This window comes from Eubalaena glacialis, chromosome X (assembly GCF_028564815.1).
Source record: "Eubalaena glacialis isolate mEubGla1 chromosome X, mEubGla1.1.hap2.+ XY, whole genome shotgun sequence".
NCBI lineage: Eukaryota > Metazoa > Chordata > Mammalia > Artiodactyla > Balaenidae > Eubalaena > Eubalaena glacialis.
Genome location: NC_083736.1, coordinates 132,962,623 through 132,981,116, shown reverse-complemented (window position 1 = coordinate 132,981,116; position 18,494 = coordinate 132,962,623). Strand labels below are relative to the sequence as shown.

Sequence of the window (18,494 nt, the reverse complement as noted above, 5' to 3'; positions counted from 1 at the left end):
CACGTAGCAATTACCATGGTCATTCTAAAACACACACTGGTAAATTCAAAACACTCATGAGGCTGGGTTAGGCACAGAGGACACACAGACACACAGCCTCAAGAAGTCCACCACTCAACAATCTCAAAATAATTAACAATACAGACCAGGTCGTCAGAGTCAACTCTCTGCCTTACCAACACTGGAGGTGGGTAACTGTCAACCAGTTTTTAAATTTCTCAAGATGTCGATATCAGATCCACTGGCTAGAAAACCCAACGGGGCCTGAAATACATTTATGTACACCTACATGATGGACGCTCATTATACACCATAGCAACTTCTGGTTCACACGAAATCGTCTTCTTCATCCTCCCGAGTCTTAAGAACCTTTTTAAGGAGCGAGGGATTCTTAGCAGTCCTGATTGCACGTTATAAACATGGCAAAAATGGAAATTTAGCCATTTCAATCAATTACAGGCTTCTTTCAATTTGGCCAATTCTTTACTTCCCGTTCTTGATAATTGGTTGATTCCTTAAAGGTAACCTCCACAGCCATTATTTTCTAAGTAATCACAATTTCTCCATCATCAAGGAAATGCATTTTCCAAGTATTTTCAGGCATAAATTACATGTCATTTAAGCTTTTTGCCTCTTATTACTTCGGGAAATGCAGAGCTGCCTCAGTTTGCTTCTAATGTTATCTACAAGTCAGTAATATAATTTCATTGCAAGACCAGTGTGCTAGGAGACTATTGTACCATGGTACTTCTTTTTAATAAAAGTAGCAAAATAATTTAAGTTTTGAGGTTCATTTTTTTCTTTTATTTCATTGTGGCTAATTATGTGATTTAGTAATTCCTTTTTTTTTAATTCTAATATTTTTACAGTTAATCTCTCTAAGCTGTAAGTTGCTATTTCTTTCCCTAATTATAATAATGCTAATACCTTGAATTTGTATAGCACATTATGGATTTCAAAGCAAGGTTTCCGCGGATTGTTTGACTTGATCGTCACAATCACCGTGGGAGTCAGCAGAGGCGTTCTGGTCTACTCTGGCTTCTACCTGCCCTGACCCAAATGACCTTGGATAAGCAACTTAACGTCTCTGCGCCTCGGTTTCCTCATTCCTGTTGAGCTGAGAAGAGCTATAAAATGTCAGTTGTTGTTGTTGTTGTCATCAGTTATTTTTTTCTATCAGCTACTATTATTCACTTCAGAGAAAAGGAAACTCTAGGTCAGAGAAATAAAGTTTCTTCCCCAAAGTCACACATGAGGTAAGCTTATCGGGTCTTCTGACTTCTTGTCGAGGATAAACAGCTTCCTGTTACAGATATGGAATCACACTTAATGCGGATATGAAGCTGCAGAGAAGCTCACCTCAAATTCCTCATGGGAAACACGGGGAAAATGCATACCCATTTGCTGTAAGGACTAAACAAGCACGTGTAGAAAGCTCTAGCACGGTTCCTGGCACACAGGAGGCACTTGGTACATGCCAGTTCCTCATCCCTCCCCATCTTTCCACACTAATCTAGACACATCAAATGGCTTCACATTTTTCAAGCACTTTTGAACACATCCTTTTCAGCAGCACAGCACAAACTCAGATTTCAAAGCGACAAAAGCAGCCACAAAGGGATGTTACCCACCAGCACCCCAATCTAGGGGTGGTCGACATTCTTTCCATTCTGGGAGTGGTAGAGATGAAGCCAAGAAGGGAAAGAAATCAGCCAGGACCATGAGCGTTCACCATTACTTCTCTCTGCCAAGAAAGGGCAGTGGGTCCTAGGGACTGATGCTCATTGGCTAGTTTATGAACTACCAAAGCCATTGGATAGGCGATCGGGCCTTGTTTTAGGATTTAGAGTGGCAAGAAGTTTCCTGAAAGTCCTGATCAACCACCAGGAATTTTGATTTCTAATTTGGTAGGCATTCCTACCACAACCCTCAGGAAGAGTTGTGGTAGGAATGTCCTCATTTCTACCGGTGGACCACAGGCCAGCTCTAGAACTCCCATTGCCACTGGCATGTCCAGATACGCCAAGGGTGTCCACACCAGTCCAGGTCTAGGGAGCCTTTAGAGGTGTACATCTGTTCTAGTATCACGATATGGGGGAAAGGAGAAGCATACTGCCCAGTGATCTCCCAGGAAACCCTGAACATGTACACAGCACAAGATGGCAGTCAGTCATCAAAGCAGCAGTGAAAGAAAGAGAATTACCAGGTCATCAACAGTTAGCATTATTCCTTTCCTTCACAGTCTCGACTCCAAAACAAAGGCTCTTCCCCATCAAGTAGCATAAAGGCACCAGGCTACTAACCACACACAGACGTGGCCCTGCCCTAGACTAATGCTCCCATCTGTGTCTGTACCTGATGTACTCTTGTCGTATCAAGACAGATGACTTTTGAAAATGACAATGTTGATAACAGGTTCTTTAACTGCCTACTCAAAACTACACTACTTACATCTAAAAATAGATATGCATCTATATTACAGGCTTGTTAACGAGAAATGGCATTTACCTTAAAGGTACAAGACCATTAATTCAACAAGACTTAAAATTATAAAGGGGGAAATAAGCCAAGGGTTCTACACCTCATAATAGTGTTACGCATGGAGTAGATATTGAATTTTCAGAATGAGCCCTTTGAGTAAAGCTCATTTTTCTAACCGCTCCGAAGATAAGAGGTAAAACTCATCTGGTCATTCCTCTTTCTCAAGAAGGGATGAGGCATCTATCATCCTTTGACCTCTCTTCCACTTCCTAGAAAATACGGAGGCCACAACTCCTTATCGTGCCCCCAATCTTCCTTCCACTCTCCTGCTTTTTCCTCATCCGAACATTCCATTCCCGTCTTCCTCCCCAAGGCTCATCACTCTTCACATGTTCTCAGTTTTGTATTTTCTCATCTCCTCTGGGACCTTGCTCTGCTCATCATGACCTCTCCCTCCTGCGTCTTCACCCTCGCCTTCTCCACTGACATTGGTTCCTTCCCATCAATCTCTAAACATGTTCACGTTTCTCTCCCCTTAAAAAAAGCTTCCTTCCAAATAATTGTTCCCCTTCCGTTCTAACGTATCTTCCTTTCTTCCTCCCTCCATACAAAGACTCTCTGCAAGGTCAAGTCTACATTCACTGCCTCTCTTTCTTTATTTCACCTTTTCCCGTTTACTCCCCAACCCACAATGACTACCACCATCCCCAAAGAAAACGACTCTCCCTTTCACCCCTTAAATGTTGCTGCTCCTCAAGATTCTCTCTTTGTCCTTCTTACCCAGCCATCTGGCTTAGTCATAATACCCATTCTCACAGCTTCCACTGCCACCTACATAGTAACACCTAACTCTCTCTCCTGACCACTCTCATTAACTCCAGATCCATACACCCCAAGCCTACTGGATATCTCTCCCTTGACATCCACTGGCATCTTAAACCCAGCATGCTCAAAGCAGAATTAACTACCTTTTCTCTACAAGCACCAACCCTGTTGTCCTACTGAACAACCTGTTAATAACACCAGCCTCCCCTCAAGTCTAAAAGATCGGACTCGTTCATTCCTATCGCACACTCCCCACCTCCAGGCAGACACCTGTCCCATCACTTCAACTTCCTGGCTCTACTCTAAATCCAGCCTGCCATGAACCCCCCTCAGCCAACGACAATAGCTTCTTTATCTGCCTCTAGTTTCCCTTCCCTCCAACCCCCCACTCTCCACACTTCCAACATCATCTTTACAATTCTTCGTCTGTCCCAGCCATGTCCTAACTTTAAAACTTGCGATGACTTCTCTTCGTGTACAGACTCATATCCAAACTCCTTGGTACGAGGTTAAGAAGTCTTCGGGCATCTTTCCCCTGCCTACCTCTTCAGCAGTTACCATGCGGTCATGCCCTCACTCATTCGTGATGATCTCTGCCACTGGACAAGGAATTCCTTGAAGGCAGGGACTACGTCTTATTTCCCTTTGGACACTAGTCTAAGACGTGGCTGGCACATAGTGGGCCTTCAATAAATCCTTGTCAAGCTCACCATATCTCTACATGCGCACATTCAAAGGCAGTATAGAAATTAAATCAATTGAGATAGGAAAAATGGATTATTAAGGATTGTACTGTTATTGACAAATTGTCAAGAGCTGTTTGCTTAGTCTGAACAAGGCACCAAGACTCTGGTCTCACTAGTCACCAATCCAGACAGCTTACTGTCTACCCCAGTCACTGTCTCCTAAATGGTGCTCTGCTAAAATCACAACTCTTGAACATTTTCTCTATTGTTGTTTTACCTCTTAGATCATTTGTGTTTCATTACAGAAAATTACACTGCTAGTAAATTTCAATAAAAACCAACCAGCTGGCCAGCAATTCACCAAGATTCTTCTCCCAACCCCACCCTAAATAGAAAGTTCAGAGGCAGTCACTGTGAAATCAATACTTGTAGACATAGAAGTATGATCATTATTGGAGCTACACACTAGCCAGGATACCACTAGAAAATCAACCTAGCTACACTACCTGTTCTGGTTGAGGCAATCTCCTAACCCATGATTATTAATCACCGGGAAAAAAAATGATTGGCTTTTCCCTTTCTCCTAGAACAGTGATTTTCAAAGAGCACTCAAACCACTGAACAGCTGCTAACAACCTAAAATGGAAACAGAAAGCAGTGGCCTTGCAATGGATGGCACTGATTGGGAGGAGAAACAGACATATCCATTGACATTCGGATGAAGTCTTCAGGGGCTGCCACGCTGATAATCAAAGTGAGACAAAGTGTCGGGGGCACTCCTTGCTGTAGGTAGCGCTGGGCAGGAAAGAATTCTTTGGAGACAGGAAGTCTCGTAAGTCCCTTGCAAATCCTACTGTGTTCCCCCAAGAAGATGGAATTTGTCTCTGACGACTTCCTCAGAAACTTGCCATTGCCCCAAATACAGCATATGTATATATTTCATTTGTAAAATATATTCTCCTGGAGATGATTTGGGTGTTTTAAAAATAGATTAAATGTTGATTAGTGCATTCAAAAATATAACAAGCAACCATTTTCCAGAAAGATAAATTACATACATATTCAGCTACCTTGTAGGGCTCCCCAAAAAGATCAAAGCCTGAAGAAAAGAGATCGTCTTCTTGCTGGACTTCTTGATTCCTCCGCTCCCATTCCCTTTTCTTAAGTGCACTACGGTCTTGTTCATAGTGACTGACATGCAAAGAAAAAGACAAAAGGAGACAAAGATGAATTAGTCATGTAAGTTATTTAGATCTCCCTTGTTATCAATAAGAAGAAAAAACAAAAAACAAGCCGAGGCTACCCAAACTGATACTGCATAGAGAGCAGGCCTCCTTTTCTTTATTCTCAATGGGTTTAAGACCCTGACCAGTTCTTCAGAATACAGAAGAAAACAGAAACTTGCTTATTAGAAACTGTACTCGTGACCACTTAAGTATGGCATAATCCTCTTCCCTTGTCCTTGCTTGATTACTACAGGCAATTACTGCAGAGTCCCCCAAAGTCAGTCCACTGTGCAAAAAAGTACTGAATTCAGGTTGCATTGTGTTGCCAACTGCCTAGGGCTCAGAATTCACAGATGTCACGAAGTCCTAAGGGAAAGGAATTATCAAATATGTTATTGTGGATAAACTGGAATTCTGTCCTGGGCCCACAGCCAGTGTTAGCCTGTGGTAATGAAATCAAAGGAGAGGGAATTCCCTGGCGGTCCAGTGGTTAGGACTCCAAGCTTTCACTGCAGGGGGCCCGGGTTTGATCCCTGGTCTGGGAACTAAGAATCCCGCATGCCACGTGGGGCTGCCAAAAAAAAAAAAAAAAAAGAAAAGAAAAATCAAAGGAGAGTTTAAGAACATCTTCAGAAGTCTACAAAAATCCAAATCACCCAATCAATCACACTCCTTTTTGTTTTGTGGGAAACTGTTCACAAAGAAAGGGGTCTGGCTTGACCAACAAACTACTAACAATGAAAAGAGGTGTAAAAACCTTTGAATGACCTTAGGGCACAAATGTTTTATAAACACCGTGTAACCCTGACTCTCATGACACTTCAGGCTTTCCCGTTGTTTGTAGGATCAGTACCAAAAGCTTCCAGGCTATATCTAAGATACATTCTGGGTCCTTGGATTTTATAGAATGGAATGCTTCCTTATTAAGAAAACAATTATTTTCTTCATCATGCAAGACTATGCATACTAAACCATAATCTATAAGTCTCACAGTAGTGGATTTTATTTTGTTCATTGGGTTCCCCCCCTCCGCTTCTGATTGTAATTCCACTCAAAGTGAGTACATATACACTGGGAAAATTTCAATTATATAAGTGTACATAAAATGCCTAGCAGGTGCTGTATAAATGTTGCTTTCCTTCCCCATGTTAATACAGGTATCCCCTGCTTTCCAAACGTTTGCAGTAAGCCACTTTTACGAGAGACCTGTGTTAGTACCTTTTCTCGCTAACGAAAAAAAAAAAATCCGAAGAGGATTTTCTCTTTTACAAAAAACGTCATTCCCTTACTAACACAGGTCTTTCTTAAAAGCAAAGTGGCATAATGAGAACTTGCAGAAATTGGGGGGGATACTCTTCACTTTTGCACCATTTTGCTTATGAAAGTTTTCATAGGAACGCTCTACTTGCGGCCAGCGGACGACACCTGTAATGTCATGTGAAGACTTAATTAGGTAATTGACATGCAAACGAACATAATAGCTAAAGGAACTATAAGAGATATATTGATATAATATATAAGTACTGTTGACAGGTTTTGAATACATTCCAAACCTTAATACCTATCATTGGTAGCCTAGTTTGCTCATGAGTATCATAATGTTAATTTACAAAATAAGAGCCCAGAGCATGCAATATCCATGGCAGCTTAACTAGATATTGATATAGATGGAGTGTTAACAGGTCAATACACCTAACCATCCGCCTTTCTCCACAGGAATACGTGAACTGACAAATTCTAAGTGACTCTGATAGCCTTATCTCCTGGATAAACAGCACTTCATTTCCCCATCTAAAAATCGGGGCAACATTTATAGGATGTTTACATGGACATTATCCTTTCATAATGCAAAGCATGCCAGATACAGAAGAGCTCACCGGATCACTCATAGGTATGCCCAGCAAATGTTAGCACCGTCTGGGAAAATCAAAGACCCTCCAGAGCTCCACCCAAAGCCCAGGCCTCACATCTGGGCCCCGCCTGGTCAACAAAGACGCCGAGTCCAGGTACTGAAAGCCAGCCCATCATTCATAGTCCCAGATGCCATCCACAGGTATTACGTTTGTTGGCATCATCTGTCATTCCCATTCACGAGTTGAGATCAGAACCCCAAACAGCTGCCGTGTGACGCAGTGTCTCTGTGCTGGAGGCTGATGTGGAGTCAACAGTAACATCTGGGGTCCAGGAAGCGTGGAGCACGAGACTCACCCTCAGCATCATACACTGGCCCTGCGTAACCTGAGCCCGGCGTCAGTTTGCCAAAATGTAAGAACGATGGGGTGTCAGGGGTGGGATGAGGGGACAAGTTAAAGCAATATTTAGTGGGGGTGGGAAGCTGGGAAGAGGGTTTGCTGCAGCCATGATGCTCCACACAAACACGAGAGCCGAAGCCTCATGCTTCCAAGGAACGCGAGCAAGATGTCAGTTTTCCAGCTCTCTGTTCATTCCTTGCACCTGACAGCCCAGAATGACAGTCCCGGGGATCCCATTTCATTGTCCCATGAGGAGAACCGAAGGACTTTGGTCTCTTGGCTTTGCAAACTACCTTCCTCCTCCTCTGAGGGCAAGATAATTAAAACCCGAAAGGAAAGAAAGGAAGAGAAGAAAGGAAACGTGCTTCAACATGCAATGACAACCCTTCAAGCGGCCGGCAGTCAGGGCGCTTGGGGCTTTCGACCCAGGTTGGATTTGTTAGGAGGCTCTCGGCTGCGTTTTGCCTCAGTTTCATTAAGCTACCAAATTCCAGACGAAAAATCTGAAGAGCAGATTGGGCGTACACATGGGTGTTATCTGCTGCGTTTTTTAACACACATAACAAAGAACAGTTAATTCTCATATCTCTGGTGAGAATGAACTTAATCTCCATAGAGCTTCACTGCTCTTGGAAGGCAACCAAATCTCTCCCGTTTTTTTTTCCTTTCTCGCTCAGCAGGGCGCTGTACTGAGAGCTTCACCGGGCGAAGTATAATGAGGAACGAACTACAGGGTGGTGAGCTTTTCACAGTGCAGAACGTCACTGATTTCTGACTGAAACCAAAATGACTAATTTGAAGCACCAGCTAATTAAAACCCCAGCTAGGTATTTAGCCTCTTGTTACACCTACTGCTGTTTATAATTATGAGGACCTCTTTACCTACTCAATTAAAGTTCTTCGGTTTCAGGGAGGTTGTGTTTGAACCTGTGAGCCCTGCAGAGGCCACAGGAAAGCCGATGGCTGTCCCCTGATGATCTGATGCCCCTTTACACTCCCGGGCTGCTTTTCCAACGAAAAAAAAAAAGGGGTCCACGGCCCACGAGGAAATGCTCAAGCCAGAAATCGGAATTCATCACCATATCACTGGTCTGAACGATTCAAGTTTCCTCACACTGATGAGGAGAGGGTGCACCAGTCCTCTCAGTGTGAAAACTCCCTTTCGTATTAGGAAGTGGAGCCCCGAAGTGCAACTCGAGGACTCTGCACTCTTAGCAAGTGAGAATGTTCTGCCAACTGTTTTCTATAGGATAGAAGGAAATTTGGCATGTTATGGTGACACCGAACACTCAAAACCCAGGGGGAGGGGCGAATCAGGGATATGGGACTAAGAGATACAAACTACTACGTATAAAATAGATAAGCTGCAAGGATATATTATACAGCACAGGGACTAGAGCCAATATTTTATAATAACTATAAATGGAGTATAATCTATTAAAATATATTTTTTTTAGCTGCGTTGGGTCTTCGTTGCTGCGCGCGGGCTTTCTCTAGTTGCGGCGAGCAGGGGCTGCTCTTCGTTGTGGTGCGCGGGCTTCTCATTGAGGCGGCTTCTCTCGTTGCGGAGCACGGGCTCTAAGGGCGCGGGCTTCAGTAGTTGTGGCTCGCGGGCTCAGCAGTTGTGGCTCGCGGGCTCTAGAGCGCAGGCTCAGTAGTTGCGGCTCGCAGGCTTAGTTGCTCCACGGCATGTGGGATCTTCCCGGACCAGGGATCGAACCCGTGTCCCCTGCATTGGCAGGCGGATTCTTAACCACTGCGCCACCAGGGAAGCCCTCTATTAAAATTTTGAGTCTCTATGTTTTACACCTGAAACTAATATAATATTGTAAATCAACTATATCTCAATTTAAAAATGCATTTACCCCTCAACCTAAAAAAAAAAAAACAACCTCAATTTACTTTTCATTGACCAAAGGCCTTTGTTTTCTGTCTGTACAGCCTATCTTTGGGGGTTTTTTAAAAAATATTTATTCATTTATTTGTTTGTTTATTTATTTTTGGCTGCACCGGGTCTTAGTTGCGGCGCGCAGGCTTCTTAACTGTGGCATGCATGAGGGATCTAGTTCCCCGACTAGGGACCGAACCCGGGCCCACTGCATCGGGAGTGCAGAGTCTTACCCACTGGACCACCAGCGAAGTCCCTCAGCCTATCTTTTTGGAATCCCTGCTTCACTGACATCTCCACTAGCTGATAGAAAAAGGACAGAAAGAAGAACAAGTTCCATTTAACTATACATTTAACTCACCAAGGCTTTGAGTCACGTTTGGTCTGAGGTGCGTGGGTCCACTTACACGTGGATTTTTTTCAATAGTAAATAGTACAGTACCACGCAATCCACAGGTAGTTGAAACCGAGGTTGGTTGAATCCACGGATGCAGAATCGCAGATATTGAGGAACCCGTGGGTACAAAGGGCTGGCACCCCTAAGCCCGCGTTATTCAAGGGCCAACTATATACCGTGTTACTCACTCCAGTGCAAGGCAGTGATGGTGAGAAGCTACTCTCTAGAATGGGTCTTTTATATTAGCTCTGATTTCACCCACCCATCGGTCTCGCTGGCCTCCAAAAACAGAGAACCTGCCCTCTTAACACAGGAGGAATCTACGGCCCTCTGGAGATGAAGGGAGCCATCCCAAGGCCTCATCAAGATAGTGGCGAAGGAAGATGCCAACCTGTGTCTCTTCCATCTTCAGGTTCAAGTGATTTCTTCTCCTCCTCTTCTCCTTCTCTCAGATATTCTCCCATCCTCGTCCTTAAACCCGATCTTAGACTCAAGCAACTCCCATTTTCATCATTAGGAGCCACAGGTACATTCATGGGGAGATAAAACCCAGAACACATGTAGCTTCACTGAGATTGAGGAAGCTCAATTATGCCGTCTTCATTAGCTCACGGCGGCAGGACACCAGGCTGATAATGCTGGCTAGTCTTTTAGAAGAGACACTGTCGCCATCATCTAGTTCTGGTCCCTTCATTTTCCAGATGAGGAAATTGAGCTCAGAAAGGCAACGGGCCTCACAGCAGGTTTGTGGCAGAACTAGGAGGCGGGAACTCGGGTTTTCTGCTTCCCAAACTAGTTCTCTTCCTGATACCCCATGGTTTGTCCCTCCTGACTCTCATGCTTCCATCACACTCAAGAATAAATATTAGTCTCATTTGCACTCCGTTGGTCAACTTTCCTTAGGATTGTATTTTATTAGAAATTGTCAGTACGGAAAAACTTTAGGAACTTCATTTGGATGCGAGTATAGACAAACCATTAGTTTCCTTACACCAAAATGTACAGAACCTAAAGGGATTGTAAAAATTAACTACATATGTGGGAAGAAGCTGAGCAAATGAGAGTAAAAACCAGTTTAAGTCCATTTGGTTTGTATATTTCATGAAGTATAATCATCATTGCTTGCCTAATTTGGTTATTGTACAAAGCTAGTTGGGGACACATAAAGAAAAACACTGATATTTTAAAATGACAAGTCTGTTTAAAAATACTGCTAACTAATACAGGATTTATGGTAGTAACAATGTAAATGAAAGTAAATAACTCAGTCTCACTTGTTTTCTAATCCAACTGGCACTAAAACACCTTTATTTTGGCTAATATCTTTGTAAAAGCGTAAAAATACATATTTAATTCACCCAAGGGACAAACATAAGCTATAACTCACTGCTTCTGGTTCTCCTGAATGAATTTTTGCCTTCTATAAAATGTGTAGATACTTATACTTACTACATGTTCCAGAATTCCAAGTGGTACTTTTTAAAAAATATCTAGCCCTGTTTTGAATTTGACACTGACCTAATGTCTGTACAGCTTCTGTTAGTTAAAAAAAAGAAAACCTCTGCTATTCAGTACCTTCAAAATCACCCCCAAGTGAAATCCTTATTTTATCTGCTAATATCCATGAGCACTGCAATGTAAAGTGCTAACTCCCAAACTATTCTAAGCAGCTAAAACCAGGCCAAACTTATTTTGCACATACAGGGAAGACATACGAGAACCCTGGATCTGGGGATGTGAGTATGGCCTTGAAAAGGAGTTTCTATACATCAGGAGAACCTCTAAGTCCATCTTTAAAATGATGTATTACCAACAGGGGAATATTAAACCTGTTTCCCTCCAGGGCACCTTGGGGATATCCCATTCCCTCTACTTCTGAAAATGGAAGCAGATTCAGCTCACCCAGGAGGCTTGTCAAATCATCCTCCAGTGGGGACAGGCAGACATTCCAAGAACCACTCCTCTTGTTTTGTTTTTGTCTCACCTCCTCTCCTTCTCTTCTGCTCCCCACCCTGTTCTAAAAATTATTATAAAACACCTCTATTGAGATATAATTCACAAACCATTCAATTCACCCATTTCAAGTATACAGTCAGTGGTTTTCAGTATATTCACAGAGTTTTGCAACTATCACCGTGATATAACTTTAGTGGCCCCCAAAAGCAGCCCTGTACCTTTTAGGCATTACCCCTGCCCTGAATCCTCCCTTCCAGCCCAGCCCTAAGCAGCAACCACTAATCTACTTTCTCTCTGAATGAATTTGCTTATCCTGGATATTTCATACACATGAAGTGATACAATATGTGGTCCTTTGCGCCTGACTTCTTTCACTTATCAAAATGTTTTCAAGGTTCATCCACGTTGTAGCATGCATCAATACCTCACTCCTTTTTTTAGTATCTGAATAATATTCCACTGTATGGCTATTCCCGGTCCTAAGTTACACCAGGCTCATTAAGGGGGTTCAATCTTGTGAGTTGATAATGATTTAACTGGGGTTCTCTATGTCTCCCATTAGACTTTTTACTCCTTAAGGGAAAGGTCCATGGCTTCTAAGTCACTGACAGCACGCTACAGGTGATCACAGCAAACCTTCTTGTATATAAATAAGCAATGTCAAATACAGATATTGTGAGGAAGACACTTTTAAAAAGTGTTTGACTGAAGCTTAGGGCAAAACTATTTTGGCTAGCCTACCAAATTCCCCAAATGATGCAATACCTCTAAGAAATACCAAATACTCAAGCTGCAAAGATAATTGAATATATCTAGGAATGGTAAAACAGAAACAAAAACAAAAACAAAAACAACCTAGTGAAAACCGAACCTGACACCAACCAAAGAAACAGGTTCTGTTGTTTCTAAAGAATTTCACAGTGTGTCCAGAAATGATGGTACCCAGATTCTTTGTAACTTTCACTTACAAGTCTCTTGATCATTAATAACTCATTTTACATTTCTAAGCCTCAGTTTTGTTATGTGTAAAATGGGAGTTCCTCTTCATGTGGTTGATGTCAAGGTTAAGTGTGATAGTGAACAAGGAAGGCTTCTGTAAGCTGGTAATGGCTGCTCACACGAGATCGTTGACACCATGGTCAGGGTCAACATGATCAGGTTTTACTTTCATCCCACAAAGCTCTACTGCACATTAACTCGTGTGCTCCTCAGACACCCCTGATAAATTAGCAAGACAGGTATTAGTATTGCATCTAAAGATGGAAAACTGAGGCTCAGAAAATTGTTCCAGCCTATGAGAACTGCATCCAGGACACCGCTCACCTGATTTCCTAACCCAGAGCTCTTTCAAAAAGTCTGAGCTACAAGACCTGCATATGCCAAAGATATTTATGTGTAGCTTTCATGAGTTCTCTTCACTCCACAAAAACTAGAGCAAAATTTCCTAATTTTTGACGTCTAATGTCTTTCTAGTAACAGACCAGGACAAAGTATATCTCATTAGATAGCCTTTAAAATTTGTTCTCTATAGGCTCAAAAATGATCCTTGAGATAGCGGCAGGAAATTGATCAATATACGGAATTAATACACAAATTAATGTTGACATGAGGTTTAAAGTAATAATTTTTTAAATTTAAAACATTTCTAAATATTACCGATCTTCTATAACCTGCTTCTCAATTTCGGCTGCACATGGGAATCAGCCAGTGAAGATTTTATAAATCCCCGTGCCCAAGTCACACGCCAGACCAACTGCATGCGAATCTCCTGGTGCGGGGGACGGGGCGGGCCGGGGTTCCCAGGCATCCAATATAAAACAACTTCTAGTCTTTGCACATGATAGGATCCTTCGCATATAAACTTCTTTATGAAACCCATTTGGGTGTGCCTCAATTGGATGGACTTCCCATGGAGGTAAATCAAGAGCCAGGCCCCGTTACGGAACAGATGTATTCTATGAAGCAGAAGTCTGCCTTGTTGGTCTATGCTGGCAGAAATGCCTCAAGGTGAAGAGCAGCTATTACAAGACTGGACTGCCATGCAGAACCACCACAGTAACACTAATAGCACTCTTTGTTCATTCCTTGCTCCATGCCAGGAACCAGCGCAGCCATCTTCGGAGGACTATCTTCTTTAATCCTCTCAAAAGCTCTGATGAGGCAGCGTCACCCTCACTTTGTAGATGAGGTGACAGGCGCCTGAGACCCCGAGAGGTTGACATGCCCAAAAAAATGACACAATGAGTAAGTGAAACAAGCGGAAGAGGCGCTGAGGCTGCCCTATCCAGAGGCCACCCTCTTAGCCAGAAAGAAGATGCTAGTAGATAGGAAAGAAGGTCCCTGCCAGAGAGGCACATCCACACATTTGAGCTCTGCTCACAGGACAGCACAGCACAGTGGATCCAGGGGGGGGACAGCGAAAATGTGAACTCCCTGCTTCAGATTATCTAAGCAGAATATCTCAGCTTAGAGGGGGCTCTTGCAGCATGGTATAGATTCTTCTCCAAACAGCACGCACAGGTAGACACTCAGACGGATAATGATTGGCAACAATGTTGTAAGAGTGCACGAAAATTCCATTTTTTAGAGGATTCCCTTTTAATGGAAATGCCACTCTTTTACAGAATGACCATGACTCTGGCAACCCAAAGGTGTGCCTACAGTAGTACTCAACTCAACTTTCTAGAAGCCGGTTAAAATGTACTTTAAAAGCAATCGTTCCAGTGAAATTAAATTCTTTTGTCCTTGGACAATGTGACTGTTGGCTAAGAGACGCGGTCCAGTATCCCTGTCTGCTTGAGAGATGACTGTCTCCCCAACAAGTGTTCCTTCCCTCCTCTCCCAGCAGCCCAGATTGCACCTTCATCTCCTTTCATCTTCCTTCAAGCATCCCCTCCCTCCTCCATACTCAGGTACCCCGCTACAAGAAGACTCCATTGTGCCATAGATATCTAAGCACGCGGAAGTTTCTTTTCTGCTTCTGTAATATTTTCTTAGGTTAGGTGTCTGATTTCCATTTTTATAGAAAATCATTTAAAAATAACTCGAGTTCTGACCCATTCATCAAAAATGAGACTTCTCCGTCACTCCTTCTGGCTCACTGACCCACTGGTAACACAAACCGATGCCTTACAAGCATCTCACATTCACTGTTGGCCACACAGAGAGAGCTGCACACAAGTGCATGACTCAGAAGTCTTCAAAGACACTTCCTGAAGACGAGTAGGGGCCTGGAATGGATAACACAAGCCAAGAAATACACACTCAGAGAGTGAATACAGTTACGTGTATTTATTTATATGTTTATGTTTGAATCGGTGAAACTATTGAAAAATCGAAATGATAGACAACATCCTCGCTTCCCCTCTTGTCAGCATCTACCCTGTTCCCCTCATTTGTACTTCTCTCTTTAAACGAATCAGAGTCAATGCTAATGCTGAGCTTTAAAGAGCTGCTAGATCTAAATGTTGATCCACTTCCAGGAAGGAAACGCGAGGATGCTTCTCATAAGCAGAAACGGAGCCACGCAAGAGGAGGTGGTGTCCAGCTTTGATTATTCTTTGTGGTTGGCTTGAGTTCTGCCTCACGGCAGGCAGGGTGCCCGGCTTGGCCCTCTGCTCTTGATGATTCCTGGTCCAGCCCCCGTGGATCCTGGCCCCATCCCATGGGCCACGTCCCCCGCTCCATACCTGTTGCTTCTGCCGCCAACCTACACAGAACAACTCTGTTTTTCAAGTTAGGAAAAAGCTGCCTGAAGTATTTCCTCTCCATGCCCACTAAATATCAGGAATTCTTTGCCAAGTCAAAGTTTTAATATAAACCTGGCTTCTCATAAATGACACTTTTAAAAGGTGTTTTATTTTCAGTTAGCTATGAGCAAGACAATTTCAATAACTACTTAATTTAAAACAATATCTTCTCAGAAATCGCCTTCTTAATTACTTTTAAACTAAGGAAATTAATGCCCTTGACAAGCAGTTTATAACTGACAGTCTTAAGCAGACTCTATTTTCAAGTCTCACCAAACCCTTTGATCCGCGTATACTCACTAAACTTTGCCCGGGCAAACTCTACCCCCGTAAGGCTTCCTCTTCAGGGCCCTGCCCCTCCCTGGCACATGCACCCCACAGGGCTCCGGCCTGAGCACACAGCCGGGGCATGAGATCAGGCCCACGGCGAACAGCCACTGGGCACTGCTTGCTTCTGCCCTCTGCATCGTCATGACTCCAGGCTCCTTTCCCACATGTCACATGGACGTAGTTGTGACTCCTTCTTGGGTTACACTTCTCCCTCTGGCCTCGATGAGGTGCCTGACATGGTGCCCCCCTGTTTTGGGTTGAAGTGTGTCACCCCAACGCTCATCTAGTGGAGTCCTGACCTCCAGGACCTCAGAATGTGACCTTACTTGGAAATAGGGTCACTGCAGATGTAATTAGCTAAGAGGAGGTCATACTGGGGTAGGGTGGGTCCCTCATCCACTATGACTGGTGTTCTTATTCAAAGGGGAAATGTGGACACAGACACAAAGAGAGAGAGAACACCGTGTGACGATAAGGCCAGAGATCGGGGTGATGCTTCTACAAGCCAAGGAACACTCAAGATGGCCGGTAGATCACCAGAAGCTGGGAGACAGGCCTGGAACGCATGCTCCCTCACGGCCCTTAGAAGGAACAAACCCTGCCCACGCCTTGATCTCAGCCTTCGAGCTTCCAGAACCAGGAGACAATAAATCTGTTGTTTAAGCCTCCCAGTTTGTGGGACTTGGTTATGGCAGCACGGGCAAACCCCTGCACCCCCGGATGGCATTTCTGAGTCAGTTCACAGTGAAAACGTTGGGCCTCATCACAGTCAGTGTGGATAATCAAGGCCTTAGGAATGATCGTTTTTACTCCAGTGACATGATATCCACCCTTCTCGCTTCTATCCCAGCTGAACTCTCCTTAGGCTTTCCTACTTGGTCTCCTTCCCCCTTTCCCGCTCTGAGAGAACCGTGGGTGCTAAATGAAACTGTCCACCAGAGAGGAATCACGCATTTCTGCTTCCCATTTATCTGGCAGAGTGCCAACCTCAGTGTTCCGCTCTCAGTAAATATTTTTTGACTGAATGAATGAACAAATGACAGGTAAACATTTTTTCTGCCCAAGTTCGGTGACAAATATTGACCAAGATATTAAGATATTAATTAGCTTGTCTATTTAATCAACAAACATTTACTGGGTGCCTAGGTCACACAAGGGACCCTGTTTGGTGCTCAGAAAAAAATAAGAAACAGTATGAGTCTTTGAGAAATTCACAGCTCAGGAGGGGAGGTAAATCCACTCTGAAATCATCACCCTGCAGGGTAACACACACCATGGCCATAGGAACAAAGTGCCCTGGGAACATTCTCAGGTTGGCGTGGGGTGGGAACACAGGCAGCTGTGTTCCAGCTGGGTCTTGAATGGAAGTGTTCCCAGTCCGCACATCAGCTCGTTCAAGTACACACTAACCACGTGGCACTAAAGATGGTCCCGTGGGACAAACACGGATGAGTGAACAAGAGATGAAAGATGCGGCCAAGCTCAGTCCCTCGGACTGTCCATGTCTGGCAAAATTGGTCTACAACAGTGGTGGGCAAACAGCAAGATTTTCTGCTCTTCGGGGAAGCTGGAAAATGAGAGTTTGGTCTTTGCAAATGCTTGGATTCAAGGGTCAAACCCGAACTGCACTTGTGATACCGAGTGAGAGGAAGAGCCTCACAGAGAAATGGATGACTGAGATAAGCATGTGAATGGTGAGCTCATAAAGAATAGATGAGATTTCAAAGGGAAGCATTTACTGTTTCCTGTATTCGAGCACATTGTCTCTCAATATGATTAGTTATCAGTCTCAGTTATCCAAAACCGGTATGAAATAAAGCATTTACGCAGTTATGCTTCATTGATGTCAGCTAGGGGAGCATGAAAATCTCCATGAAGGTGGGTAATTGATGCGTAAATCAGAGCTCAATCACTCTGTAATAGCAATGGTCCCACTGAAAATATGCTTGTTGAACACAATCACCGAGAAGCCAGAGGGAGGGAGAGGAGGGCGGGAGAAGATAGAAGGCTTATTCATTAAAAATGATAATAACTGGCAATTTGTGCAATTTTCTCTTCAACAGAGGGCTGCTGTCAGAAATGCTTGCAAGCAACTTGTGACCAATGCATCCAGATAGTTTCCTTCTGTTCTAATGAACTGTTTCTGTTTTATTTAACTGCTCAGAGACCCTGTTGTGGATGCTTCCTCTTTTGAAACATGACACATGTTAATGACATCTGTGATAATAATTTGGTTAACAATGCTCATTCTAGGTATGCTTGCTATTGTTATTAAAATCCTTCCGTCACTTTGCATTTGCTCTCTCGAGAGCAGTGAATAAAAATGAACAATGCCTTGCAATTTAATATTTTAATATCTCACACTGAAACGAAAACGACTTCTTACTGTTGATCAAATAGCAGCTCCCATTTCTACCATCCTGACCATCATTATCATTATCATCACTGAAGCTGCCATGATAGCAGCTAGTGGCAGATTTTTCTTGCCCTCTACTGTCCTCACTGAATAAAGAGAAAATTCTCCACAGGAAATACTGCCACAGTAGGTTTACCAGCCAACGTTCCTGCCAATTAATATGAGAAAGAAAGTGCTGGCTTTTCGTTTTTTTCCAGCTCTTATGAAAAATGCTTGAGTCAATATGAGGGGCAGGTTTGTCCTAGGCATCGCGTGTGGATCCAGGGGATTTACCCACCGGTGCATAAT

The 18,494-nt window shown here is 43.5% G+C and overlaps 1 protein-coding gene across 1 annotated transcript in view; it reads right to left on the bottom strand.

Moving 5' to 3' along the window:
* Positions 1–15,933, bottom strand: part of AFF2 (ALF transcription elongation factor 2) — a 335,919-nt gene extending 319,986 nt beyond the window's left edge. The window contains exons 1-2 of the mRNA XM_061178238.1: positions 15,761–15,933; positions 5,063–5,183 (exon numbers count right to left, since the gene is read on the bottom strand). Coding sequence (XP_061034221.1) covers positions 5,063–5,183; positions 15,761–15,933 — 294 coding nt within the window. The remainder of the gene's footprint in view (positions 1–5,062; positions 5,184–15,760) is intronic.
* Positions 15,934–18,494: the final 2,561 nt, after the last annotated feature.